Source organism: Aedes albopictus, chromosome 2 (genome assembly GCF_035046485.1).
Source record: "Aedes albopictus strain Foshan chromosome 2, AalbF5, whole genome shotgun sequence".
Lineage (NCBI taxonomy): Eukaryota > Metazoa > Arthropoda > Insecta > Diptera > Culicidae > Aedes > Aedes albopictus.
Genome location: NC_085137.1, coordinates 207,895,903 through 207,909,745, shown reverse-complemented (window position 1 = coordinate 207,909,745; position 13,843 = coordinate 207,895,903). Strand labels below are relative to the sequence as shown.

General features: G+C 43.2%; 1 protein-coding gene across 1 annotated transcript in view; it reads right to left on the bottom strand.

Moving 5' to 3' along the window:
* Nucleotides 1-13,843, bottom strand: part of LOC115264937 (lachesin-like) — a 378,560-nt gene that overhangs the window by 227,329 nt on the left and 137,388 nt on the right. Inside the window, exons 4-5 of the mRNA XM_029869087.2 lie at nt 9,930-10,146; nt 4,817-4,975 (exon numbers count right to left, since the gene is read on the bottom strand). Of these exons, the coding sequence (XP_029724947.1) occupies nt 4,817-4,975; nt 9,930-10,146 (376 nt within the window). The remainder of the gene's footprint in view (nt 1-4,816; nt 4,976-9,929; nt 10,147-13,843) is intronic.

Sequence of the window (13,843 nt, the reverse complement as noted above, 5' to 3'; positions counted from 1 at the left end):
CATCCTATCGTTTCGCGGTCTTGGAAGGAAAGTTTCACAAATGATTTTTCTACTAGAAACGTTGATCGATTTGAATTAAGGAGACAAAGGGCGACCTCTGGGATTTTTTGATTGAAAGTGTAACTGTTCCCATAGTAAATCATATGAAAACTTTGAGCCGCTTGCGCTAAATTATAGTTTCACCGATTGCGCTGAAATTTTGCACAGATCATATGGGACCTGAATGGGATCTTTTTTAGATTGGAGCGAGGATTTATTTTTTCCATACAAGCGTGTCCCATACTAATGGTTAACTTCGTGTTACGGCGAACTTTATTCGATCGTAGAGTTCTGCGGAGTCCAAAGTAGGCACGATTTCCTGCCACAATGCGCCTCTGAATTTCTCTGCTGGTGTCGTTGTCGTCGGTCACCAGTGAGCCCAAGTATACGAATTCTTCAACCGCCTCGATTTCATCACCGTCGATATGAATTCGGGGTGGCGGGCGCGGTGATTCCTCCCTGGAGTCCTTTGCCTTCATGTACTTTGTCTTCGACACATTAATGACTAATCCGATTCGCCTGGCTTCACTCTTTAGTCGGATGTACGTTTCCGCCATCGTCTCAAATTTACGAGCAATAATATCAATATCGTCGGCGAAACCAAGCTCTTGCAATCGGTGATAGACGGCGGCATAAAATTTGAGAGAGTATTTTGTAGGCAGCGCTCAGTAGTGTGATCGCGCGGTAGTTCCCGCAATCCAACTTGTCGCCCTTTTTGTAGATGGGACACACGATACCTTCCATCCAATCCTCCGGTAATACTTCCTCCTCCCAAATCTTGGTAATGCTTGGTAGTGCTGTAGCCGAGGTACTACCAATGGCGGATCGGATGTCCCTCCAGCCATCTTCAAGTGTAGCTGCGCCAAGCTGCTCTTCCGTTGGTAGGGCCACTGCTAACTGCTGCGCGTAGTCTTGAGCCACTTCTACGTTAGGGGCCGTTCATAAACCACGTAGACTTTTTGGGGGGGGAGGGGAGGGTCTGGCCAAAGTCCACGCTCCATACAAATTTCAAATTTTTTGTATGGACAAAAGTCTACGTGGGGGGAGGGGGGTTCTGAGATGGCCTAATTTTGGTCTACGTGGTTTATGAACAGCCCCTTACGAAGTTGCTCGATGTTGAGCCGCGGCGTTCGACTTCGACGCGTGGTGATAACTGTCGAAAGTTTTGAGCGCATGCATACAGCGACTAAGTAGTGATCCGAATCTATATTCGCACTGCGGTATGTGCGGACGTTGATTATATCCGAGAAGAATTTACCGTCGATTAGAACGTGGTCGATTTGATTTTCTGTTTGTTGGTCGGGTGATCTCCAGGTGGCTTTGTGGATATCTTTGCGGGGGAAGAAGGTGCTTCGGACTACCATACCACGGGAGGCTGCAAAGTTTACGCATCGCTGGCCGTTATCATTCGATACGGCGTGCAGGCTGTTTCGCCCGATTACCGGTCTGTACATTTCCTCCCTTCCTACCTGCGCGTTCATGTCGCCGACAACGATTCTCACGTCACGCGGCGAGCAACCATCGTATGTTTGCTCTAACTGCGCGTAGAACGCTTCTTCCTCGTCATCGGGTCTCCTTTCGTGTGGGCAGTGGACGTTGATGATGCTGTAGTTGAAGAAACGGCCCTTAACTCTCAACATGCACATCCTTGCGTTGATCGGCTGCCACCCGATCACACGTTGTCGCATCTTGCCCAACACTATAAATCCTGTTCCCAGTTCATTGGTGGTACCACAGCTTTGGTAGAAGGTATCCGCTCGATGCCCGCTTTTCCACACTTTCTGTTCCTGCAACGCCACGATGTCGAAGTTGCGGGGATGTAGTTCGTCGTAGATTTATCCTGTCACATTCTGCGAAACCTAGTGACTTGCAATTCCATGTTCCAAGTTTCCAATCGTAGTCCTTATTTCGTCGCGTGGGTTTTTGCCGATTGTATCGAGTCTTTTTTTCTCCTATGTTATTCGCAATGGGGTTTCTTACGGGTGGCTTATTGGGCCTACGCCAACACTCCTGTCTCGCCGGAGGGCCATCGTGCCAGTTCTGTTTAACGTCCCAACCAACACTGGGACGACCACGCTGATGGGGCTACCACCTTGAATCTAGCTGGGCGTGGTGCAGCGTTTCTTACTCAGCCGCTGGATGCCAGAACAGACGCTGTTTGAGCCGCACCTCCTTGGTGAACAGACACTCGGATCGTACCTCCTCAATCTAGCTGAAGTCAGAAGGACAACAGTGCCCAGGCTGCACTACCAGCTAAGCACACAACTCTTAGCTGGCGGTCTTTGTCATCGCTTGACCCGTGGAAGCATGAGGTAGGAACTTGTGAGGACCAGAGCTATATTGGACGCTCTCCTTATCGACTCACCGTTTTGCAGCCCAACACACCTACTCGCCAATCCATTATATCAAAAGCTCACTTTACAAAATTAATTCATCCACTTATCTAATCACTTAGTGTTTAACAAGGTGTCCAATTTACTAATTCATACCTAATACATGGCTCGTAGCATATTATGATACTCCCCCTCCCCGCTTAAATGCTACGTAATTTATGGATGATCCCTTACATCGGCTTCGTCATGCTACACGACAATTAAGCCACCTGGTTATTAGTTGCTGGGCGCTCAATTTTCCAAACGTCGGTCTGAATTGTTCCTCCTTACCTACCTGAGCAGTTAAGCCTCCTATGATGATCTTGACGTCGTGGCTTGGACAGCGATCGTACTTACATTCGAGCTGCACGTGAAATGCGCCTTGTCATCATCAGTACTTCCGGAGTGAGGACTGTGCACGTTTATTATGCTGAAGTTGAAGAATCGGCCCTTGATTCTCAACCTTCACATTCTTTCGTCGATTGGCCATCAACAGATCACGTGCTTGCATACCGCCCATCACGATGAAAGCTGTTCCTAGCTCGCGTGTGTTACCGTAGCTTTGATAGTTGATTGATTACCTCTAAACGTTTTCATGATTCCTAGCTAACACACATCCTACAGCACTGTGACACTGAGCCCGTGGTCCTTCAGTAGATCGGCAAGTATGCGAATGATCCAGATGAAGTAAAGCGATAGGCAGACCCAGGTATCATTGGTTTCGGTTCAGGTTACTTTCTTGCTGACTTTCTGTAACAATCCTTTCTTATGGCTGGTGATACCCTGTTACACAGCTTCCTAGGCGACCATGATCAGCTTAGAGTCCTTCACTAAGTAGCACTTGGAAATTGTTCAGCCGCCCCTAACATCAGGAATAGACACTGGTGTGAACCGCTCCCAACCTGGAGAACAGACACTTAGACTTGCGAAAGTAAACCCCTCCCCCTTTGTCTGTCAGCTTACGACCACAGTTCCCACTAGAATTGATTATCCGATCCTCCAAAAGGTTTTTTTTTTTTTTTTTTATTGTTTTTATTGTGGAGCAGGGAAAAGCCCCTGGGAGTGAAATTCTTTCTATCAGAATCTCTTCTCCCAAAGGCATAAAACCTCCTCTTCTTTTCATATATCATTTACAATTCATGGCACACTTCCAGTGAGAAAGTTTCTCTTTGAAGGAAGTGTTTTAACTTATGCTTAACTTACAATAATTACAAAATTCAAAATATAAATAAAAAACAAACTGTATAAATAAATATAAACAAACAATTCAATTGGAATTAGGGGTTCCTCCGGATGATGGACTCTAGATGATCAGTAGTTGTCTGCCGTAGTCCAGAAGAGCATCTCACATGTGGGGAAGCAGCATGAATACAGCGCGGAGCAGATGGTACGCATTCAGTTCTGGAAACACTCATCGACTTTATTAGGCGCGCAGTATCAAAAGCTTCGACCTGACATATACTAATTCGTTACCTAACAAAACAGCAGCCTGCTTCAATCGACGTGCCATACGAGCTGTATGGTTTCGGACGATGAACCGGACGAACAACTGAAGAACGTAGAGCGGCAGACGTGCGTTTTAGCTTTCCACTATTCGGCGTGCCACCGTACGCGGATAACAAGAGAGCGTGGAGCGGCGCAGCGTAGTAGGGTGAAGTTGCAGACGGCACAAGATGTGTACAGTTCTGGAACCAGTGACTTGATTAGGCGCGTAGTATCGAAGGCTTCGGCCAGACATATACCAGTTCGTTACCTGACAGAACAGTAGCTTTCATCCGACTGACCAGCCTGTGGAATCGTAGTTTGCATTCGGTCGATGAACCCGATGAACAACTGAAGAACGTTGAGCGGCAGACGTGCATTGTTGCTTTCCTTTATTCGGCGGGCCGACGTGGAATTAACACGGATAACAAGGGAGCATGGAGTGACACAGTGTAGCAGGGTGAACCGGCCGATGAACCGGACAATCAACTGAGGAACATTGAGCGGCAGACGTACGTTGTAGCTTTCCTCTATTCGGCGTTCTGTCGTAAGCGGATAACACGGGAGCGTGGAGTGGCGCAGTGTAGCAGGGTGAAGCTGCAGACATCACAAGATAATGCAGTTCTGGAACCAATCGTTGGTTTGATTAGGTGCGTAGTATCGAAGGCTTCGGCCAGACATATACCAGTTCATTACCTGACAGAACAGTAGCTTTCATCCGACTGACCAGCCTGTGGAATCGTAGTTTGCATTTCGGTCGGTTGCTTACATACTGAGCGTCACTCAACTCTCATCCAGCCATTCCTTAAGCCATACCCAACAAACATTGTCAATCGAATCACTTCCAAAATCAAAAATCACTTCCTGAAACCTTATTACATCAGCTCTCCACCAACATCTGCCACGGCCCATCCGATACTTACCACTTAACGACTTATTAATAGCTATTTTAGAATTATCGTCCCGCTTCCATTTGACCTGTGGCTGCGGACTCCCCGTGGCGCGACACTTCAGCGTCACGTTGGACCCCTCCCGGACTATGACGTCACTGGAGCTGAGCGAATCGTCGATGTTCGGTGGCACTGCGAACAAGAGTGGAAAAGAAGGAAACACATTTAGAATCAGTACCGTAGGCCAGAAATCGAATCATGAAAAATGAGCTGATGAATTTTCCGCTACAACGATCGTCGCCGTTTCCTGGCGTTTCCTGGTCATTCAAGGAAGAAACGAATCATATGACGGACGGAAAAACTTCGTTATACGATTGCCATCCCCCGGAAACGTCCAGGAAATGAAAATAAATAAATGTTTATTTTGAAATTGTTTTCCCCCGGTCCAAAAGTCTGTCTGACGTGCCTCCTGCTGGCTTTTGACGCCTCCTTGCGGACAGAGGAACTCCAAGAAGGTAGATTCGATTCTGAACAGGAACCACATTTTTCATGCTGCTTTCGAGCAGTTGCGCGCGGTTGTTGTCAGGCACTTCCTACAACAACGCTACTAGCCGTATCGCGATGCGAAGAACACAGACGGTCACGGCGAGGCGGCCGCATGGCGGATGCTCGTTCCAGCTTCAGTCAGGTATTTACGTCTCGGATGATGGCAATGATCCTAATGCGATTTGAATTTAAATTGAGTTTTTTTTTGCTTCTCTTTGCTTTTGCACATCTGCATCAACCAACAACGTGTCAACTGGCTGAGGCTGGCTGAGGCTGGCACTTTGGTGCACCGTTCGATGGCTTCTCAATGACTTGGATGGATGGTGTCGATAATCGATACATGATGAAGACAGGTGAAGTCACGTTCCTTGTTGCTGCTTTGCGCTGGAGCATTTTTCTTTCGATATTTTTACGTCATCGAAAAAATAAGGTAAAAATTTTTTTGGGTGTATCTAAATTTACCGGTGATAAATTACGAAACATTACGAAAAGTACTTCCCCATACACAACTTGTGGCCTGGACCTCAAAGTTTTTTTGTACGAATTCTTAATACCCCTCTCCTGGCTCTTATAATAAGATGCATACTCACACATGTCCATGCATCTCTGTTTTGTCAAGTAACGATTTCAATGCCTTCAATTACAATTTTTTGGAGGTAACGGCTGTTCAAGCCCGTTTGAAGTTGATCATCAATATTATCAGAATTAGTCACGAGCTGATCAATTGGCATGTGTCAGATGAAGAATCTTTATCTGACCAACGCTATATATTTTTTGAACATTTAAATGTTACTTCGCAAACATTGCGTTTAAGGAATCCTCGGTCCACAAACTGGAATCTTTTTACTGATTTGGTTGCGGCCAAATTTCATGAATACTCACCATCCATTGACACTCCAAGTGATTTAGATGATGCCGTTGATACTACAACGACCTTCATCATGGAAGCTTTTGAAGAAGCATGCCCTCTACGGTCTGTGAAGATCACAAGAGGAACCCCTTGGTGGAACTCTGATCTGGCGAAACTCCGGAAACAGATAGAGTTGGAACAGACGACGTTCGGCTGGTTCGGAGGCTTTCAGGTCGGCTCGCAAGGCCTACAGGAAAGCTTTCCGGTCTGCTGAACGATCCGGCTGGAAAAACCTTTGTACAAATGTTTCCAGCTTGAGTGAAGTCAGTCGGTTAAACAAAATCCTTGCGAAATCTAAGGATTTCCGGGTGAACGAACTTCGTTTGCCAAATGGCGATCTGACTTCCTCTGATGAGGAAGTTCTGGAATGCTTATTCAGCACACACTTCCCTGGATGTATGGATATTACTCCTTTCAAATCTCCTGGGGCAGATGGGATTTATCCTATTTTGCTTCAGAAGGGATTTAAATATTTCAAACATGTTTTGAAAAAAACTACTTGTTTGCAGTTTTGCTACAGGGTATATTCCCATATCCTGGCGGGATATTACTGTAAAGTTTATTCCAAAAGTGGGTCGTGCGTCGTATGAAGAAGCGAAGAGTTTCAGACCTATCAGTTTGACCCCTTTTCTTCTGAAATGCGTTCTAACATTGTGGATCATCACATCCGTGATGTTCATCTGGCCAACGTGCCTCTTCATGTAAACCAACATGCCTACCAATCTGGTAAGTCCACTGTGACTCTTTTACACAAGGTTGTTTACGATATCGAGAAAGCATTCGCTCAAAAGCAGTCTTGTCTGGGTGTTTGACAACGTGCCTTTCAATGCCATATTGGAAGCCGCACGGAGTCATGGTATATCTCCAATGATTTCCAATTGGATTCACCCAATGCTCAAAAACCGATATCTCTTCTCGACATTGCATCTAGCAGGGATTAGGAAATTGAGTGTTTGTGAGTGCCCCCAAGGGGGAGTCTTATCACCGCTTTTGTGGAATCTCGTAGCAGATACGCTATTGAGGCAACTCAATATTAGCGGTTTTCCTACTTATGGTTTTGCCGACGACTACCTAACATTGTTAGTCGGTATGTGCATCAGCACCCTTTTCGATCTGATGCAAAACGCTCTTCAGGTAATTGAGGGTTGGTGTCGCCAATATAGCCTTTCGGTAAATCGGAGTAAAATATCTATTGTAAGCGAAACCGTAATGGTGTTCGACCTTTACGTCTCTTTGATTCTGAAATCAATGTGACTGAACAGGTAAAGTACGTTGGAGTCATTCTTGATTCCAAGCTTTCCTGGACACCTTCCACATTGAGTTCAGAATCAAGAAAGCTTGTATGGCCTTCGGGCAATGCCGGCGAACCTTTGGTACAACTTGGGGGTTAAAACCCAAGTATATCAAATGGATTTACACAAATGTTGTTCGTCCAATATTGACCTATGGATGTCTTGTATGGTGGCAAAAGGGCGAAGTAAGAATGGTCCAATCAAAGTTAGGCCATCTCCAAAGGATGTGCTTAATGGCGATGTCTGGAGCGTTCTCTTCAACTCATACGGCAGCGCTCGAAGTTCTCTTTGACGTTGCCCCACTACACATGCATCTCAAACAAGAAGCACTTTCTTGCACTTACCGCCTATGGGTACTCGGTTTACTAGAGGAAACTCCTGTGAACCGCAGTTCAACACACACCTCATTGTTTCCACTTTTGGTGAATTGGGACAAAGTTGTCCTTGCTCCAAGTGATCTTACAATTCCTTGTAATTTTCCATATAGGATATTTTCCACAAATTTCCCTTCCCGGGAAGAATGGACATCTGGTTATCTGGAAAGAAGTATTTCAGACGGCATCGTATGTTACACTAATGGCTACCTTCTCGAAGTCGGGCGGGTGCTGGTGTTTATTCTCGTGAGCTAAGGCTGTATCAGTCTTACTCACTTGGTAGACACTGCATCGTTTTTCAGGCCGAAATCTTTGCTCTTATGTGCGGAGTGCAGTCAGCACTTCAGCAGCACGTAATGGGCAAAGTAATATACTTCTGTTCAGATAGTCAGGCTGCTATTAAAGCACTTTCTTCGGCCAACTCTAGGTCGAAGGTAGTTATCGCTTGTCGTACTCGAATCGAGGAGCTGCATGCAGCAAACGCTGTTCACCTTGTATGGGTACCTGGCCATTCTTCCATTGCTGGAAATGAATTGGCTGATGAGTTAGCTCGCACTGGAGCATCACATGACTTCATTGGCCCTGAGCCAGCTATTCCGATATCGAAGTGTTGGGTAAAGCTTCAGATTCATACCTGGGCTGCCACTCAACACAGACAATACTGGAATAGTTTGGAGTCATGTCGTCAAACCAAATTGTATTGTACTGAGCCATCTCCAAGGGTGGCGAAGTATCTTACAAATCTGTCAAAGCAGAATTGCAGCATTATGGTCAAAGCATTGACTGGCCACTGCCGACTCAGCTATCACATGGCGAATATTCAGCAAGCTGATTCATTTGCATGTGATAGCTGTGAATCCGATAATGGAACTTCGTATCATTTGATATGTAACTGTCCAGTTCTTGCGCAAGTGCGTTTCCGAGTATTCGGTAAACACTTATTAAGTGAAACTGACTTCAGAAACCTGAATCTTCAGGATATTCTGTTGTTCTTAACCCGCTGTGGTAAAGAGCTATAGGCTCTCTTTCGCTTTATGCGTTATTACAGTGCCCTTTTCAGGGCGCTGTTTGAACCCATTGTGGTACGCTTGTGCGTTAGTACCCTCTTCCAGGGATTTTTTTTTCCCTATTTCCCTACCTGTCCCTATCCCCATCCAAATCCTTTTTCCTTCCTTTTCCCTCAGGTAGATGATGAAATAGGCTGTCATTTTGGCGATGGCACAAATGTCCCAAATGGAGCATAACGTGCCTCTGGGGCCGGCCTTCGGATACCTGATATCTGTTTTGTCAAGTAACGATTTCAATGCCTTCAATTACATTTTTTTGGAGGTAAGAGGCTGAAAATCTTTCGTCCTGCGCATGTACTCCTAGATCTGTTGTTCAAGCGCCAGTATTTGCTGAGCAATATGCTGTTCAGTTTGGAATCCGCAAACTTTGAAATCCAGCAGACAGTGTTTTACACGAGCTTTCACTCTAAAAAGCATAGTTCGTGCCAAATACATGATTAGTACCAATTTTCTGCTCCGATCGCCTAATTAGCTTTAATTTAATTCCTGCTTCAGCTTCTTCTCTGGTGGCTATTATTCCCGATTGAATTTCACCAAATCCACTTCCTTGGGGAACAAGCTCTTCGTCGGAGCTGTCTGTCGAATGATACAGAACCGTTAATCTTCCGTTTCCTTCTGGGAGTTGCAGTTCACCGTCTGCAAGCAGGTAAAATCGTTGGAAACGATTCGATTGACGACAACCGACGACGGTGTGATTGAATAGAATATCGATTTCACAGGCGGAAAACAATTTCAGATGACAATGTCGGTGCGTGATTAGACGAGAGGTGGAAGCATCACACCGGGTGGAGCACAATCTGAATTGAATTATCTAGCATTGTGCCTTCTTCCGAAGGGAAGTGAATTTCATTACAACGATGTTTTTGCTTCCACCTATTTTTTTCTCTCAAGAACATGGATAATGGAGTGAAATCATCGCGTAAAACGTGTTCCATTTATCGTGAGATCGTAACTTACCGACAACGTGCAGATAACCGAACTGTGTCTTGGCCGTCACGGTGTTGATTTGGCACATGTAGCGGCCTTTGTCCTCCTCCTGGACGTTTGATATGTGTAGGAACCATGTTTTGTGCTTATCGTGCTTGTCATGTGTCACGCTGATCCGCGGATTACGCGTTATCACATGGTTATGTACAGTGAGAATTGCAGACTGCTCGAAGTGCATCCACGCTACCTGCAATGGTAATATCAGAGAAATGAAGATATGATTATTAGGGTTTCTTTAATACACGTAGTGCATCTTACTCATAACAATAGAATGAAGCACTGGTTTGATTTGATTATTTTTTTTTTGTATATTTTTGTTTTAAGTGAGCGAATCGCGCTCACTTTAAGAACCACTTCTATATTCGTCTGTTTTCCACTATAACTCAGCCAAATTTGAATCAATTGACACAACTTTTGGAATGTGGTGAGATAGGTATAGTATCTACCCGTGTACAACATTTCAAGTCAATTGGTTCAAAATTGACTGAGTTATAGTGGAAAACAGACGAATATAGAAGCCATCGCAAAAGTGGCGCGATACCCCATTATGTAACAAAGAAAACGGAATCAATCGGTGCCGTATTCGCTTTCCAGGTTACTAATAATCAATTTAAGCAATAATTAGCATTAAAACAAGCTGAATTTCAGCATAATGTCTACTTTCCACTTGCTTATTGCTCTATCATAGTAGTTTAACTGCTAAATTTGTACCCTCCAGTTCGAATTACTTGTTAGGCCAGGACTACAAAAAGTGACGTCAATAATCGACTCTGCTCCGTTCCTAAGTTAAGGTACCCGAGCAGGAACGAATAGCTGACACATAACTGCAGCATACCAAAATCAGGTAACATACCAAGACAATGTATTGGTCGGTTACACAGGTATTGGAAATAACTTGTTTTGATATTTAGTAGACATTAATAAAATATCTCAACGAGTTATTGACTTGGTGTTGAGGACTGCTGGTATTGTTGAGGTATTGTTGAATTATGGAAAAATCACTATTTTGTATGAAAAAATCGCCGATTATTATTTAGGTATTGCCATACCTGATGTCATTATTCACGGGCTATGCTCAGAACACACATCAGCTATTATTTTAGGTATTTTACCTCTTTTGCAGGGCTTCTTAATACCTCATTCAGGTTGTAAGTATTCGATTTTCCATACCTGAGTTTGATATTCTTCAGCTATTTTCTCCTGCTCGGATACTCTTGGTACCGTAAACCGGGGTCAAATTGATCTTCGGGTCGAAATTGATCAGACGTTTTTCTTCAAGATTTAGCTTATTTTAAATAGTTTCCTTGCATAAATCGTGCTATTGGAGTCCTAAAATATACGATATTAATAAGGAAATTATTTAAAATATGTTTTATTTTCGGGGAAAAACGTCTGATCAATTTCAACCCAAAGATCAATTTGACCCCGGTTTACAGTACCAACAATCGCCAGGTCAACATCATCCGCCATTACCATATCGGTCAGCACGGTTGTTATATCGTCTCCTTAACCATTTGAAGCCGGATTTTTTGCAAGCGTTATCAAAGAGTTTTATCTACGTTTTACTGTAGTTTTGGTGATCAATAGCATAAAACGGAAGAATATTATGCAGAATAATTTTTCTGGATATTCTAGGTCATCCAAACTATTCTTGAGTTTAGATCGTAAAGTCTACGGGTGTATTGGTAACTTCTTTCAAATCGTAGCTTTTAAGATTTGTTATCAATCATATCCAGTAAGTCTTCTGAAAGTTACAGTGGTTGTTTTTCTCAACTTAGCTTCATTACAGTAAGGAAGCCCATAATATCCCAAACATATATAAAAACGATTATTGTTCCTCTAACTACTTTGGTAAGTACAGTGGATTATATAACACTACTTAACATAGCAGCAAAAGCTATTTCCATATGTGTAGAACTTAAGCTATGGTCTCCGGAGTAGTGTTGTTGATCTGGAATATCTCAAAACTATCTTGAAATTACTCATGATATGTCAGGGAGATTACATATTACAGTTAAATGTTCATTGTGAGAATTAATACTGTTACTATCAAGAGCTTAACTTCAGGATAGTTTGGTCGACCCTTAATATCCCAAATCTTCATAGTAATATATAGTAGACTTCAGGTTGGTCCAGTCACCGCGGTTGATTACACTAGTTTACAGCATTTTTGAACTCGGTAAGCTGATGATCGTTTTTGGTGTAGAATGCCCTGAGTTCGAAAACGCGAAGGAAAAAAATTACAGTAGAGCGGAAATTTTTTCGATTTTCCATACAAAGATGATGATTTGAAATCTATTTTTGATCTATTTTTAAGCAAAGTCGCTCACTTCACACACCTCATTCTCCGTAATCAATGCTCCAATTGAGCTGAATTTTTTACTGTATCTCGCCTACATATGATTTGTCAAAAAAACGTTGAGAAAGAATTTTTAAATTATTTTTTTCTTATTGAAAAAAATACATTTCTTCATATATTTTTGGAAATTTTGCCAACATTTCAGAAGATCGTTCCCAAAACTCGCCAATATCTTGAATTTTATCAGTCTGACGCAAAACCTGCATTCAGATGATCGAATGGTATTATATTCAGCTTTTAATTTATGGAAAAATATTTAAAATTGGTTGAACAAAACGCAAGATATTTGAATTTTATTAAATTCCATATTTTAAAAAGTTGTAAAACTCGATATTAAGCTGAAACTCAAAAACTGTTCTACTTTAAATTTTTTGAAGCACTGTTTTGAAATCAGCGCTAAATTATGCTTCAAAAATTTTGGTCGTTGACAGAAGTTCACGACTTTCGTTTTATTTTGTAAACTAGTGTTATGAAACGTTACTCAGTATGTCAGATATAGCTGATGTTACGAGAGTAGACCTGACCCAGACAACCAATTTACACGTTTAACGAAGTTTACGACCGTGTTGTGCGTGCAACTAATCGTAAAAGTTTCATCGCATGAATTGCGGCAAATATGTTCTATGCGTGCAAAAGTGGAGGCGATATGCGTGCATTGACGGAACATGAATAGTGCTGTATGAGTTGAAGCGATATCATCTGCGATTAACGACGTGTACTATATTGCGATGTTATAAATCGTATTATGCGATATGTTTTTATTAAAACAAAAAAGGACAACTCACGCCGCTCCCAGTGTCAAACTTATCACTTTTGGATTAACAACCGATACCTTACACTTAACACCACATCTTTTTGCCTTTCTCGTACACTAAGTGTACTGGAAAGGCTATATGTTCACTCCAAAAATGACTTTTCGATAGAAGGCCCGGAGGGTCGAGTCACATATACCAATCAACTCAGCTCGACGAATTGAGGTGATGCCTGTGTGTATGCATTTGTATGTGTGTATGTGTGTGTACAAAAAAACTCACATCACTTTTTGGCAGTAAACCTCATCTGATTTCAATGACTGACGATTCATTCGACGCGGAATCTGGTCCCATTGTTTCCTATTGAAAATGGTTCGAATCGGTCCAGCCGTTCCGGAGATATGGCCATTTAGGTGTTCCGGAACGGTACCCCAGGAAGGGACCAGATATGAAAATGCATCAAACCTATGCATGCGACACATCAAACCACGGCATTTTCAATAACCTGATGAGCGGAAAGCAGGAAAATAGTCTCAGACCATATCTGAACCGGTAGTGTTCCCGAACCGATTCTGGGCGTCCCGCTGGAAGTGGCCAAATATGCAATTGAACCAAACCCATGCATGCGACACATCAAACCACGGCATTTTCGATGACCTGATGGACAATGAGCAGGAATATCATCTCAGACCATATTTGAACCAGTAGTGTTCCGGAACCAGTTCCGGGGTTCCCACCGAAGTGGTCAAATCTGAAAGAAAAACAAACCCGTA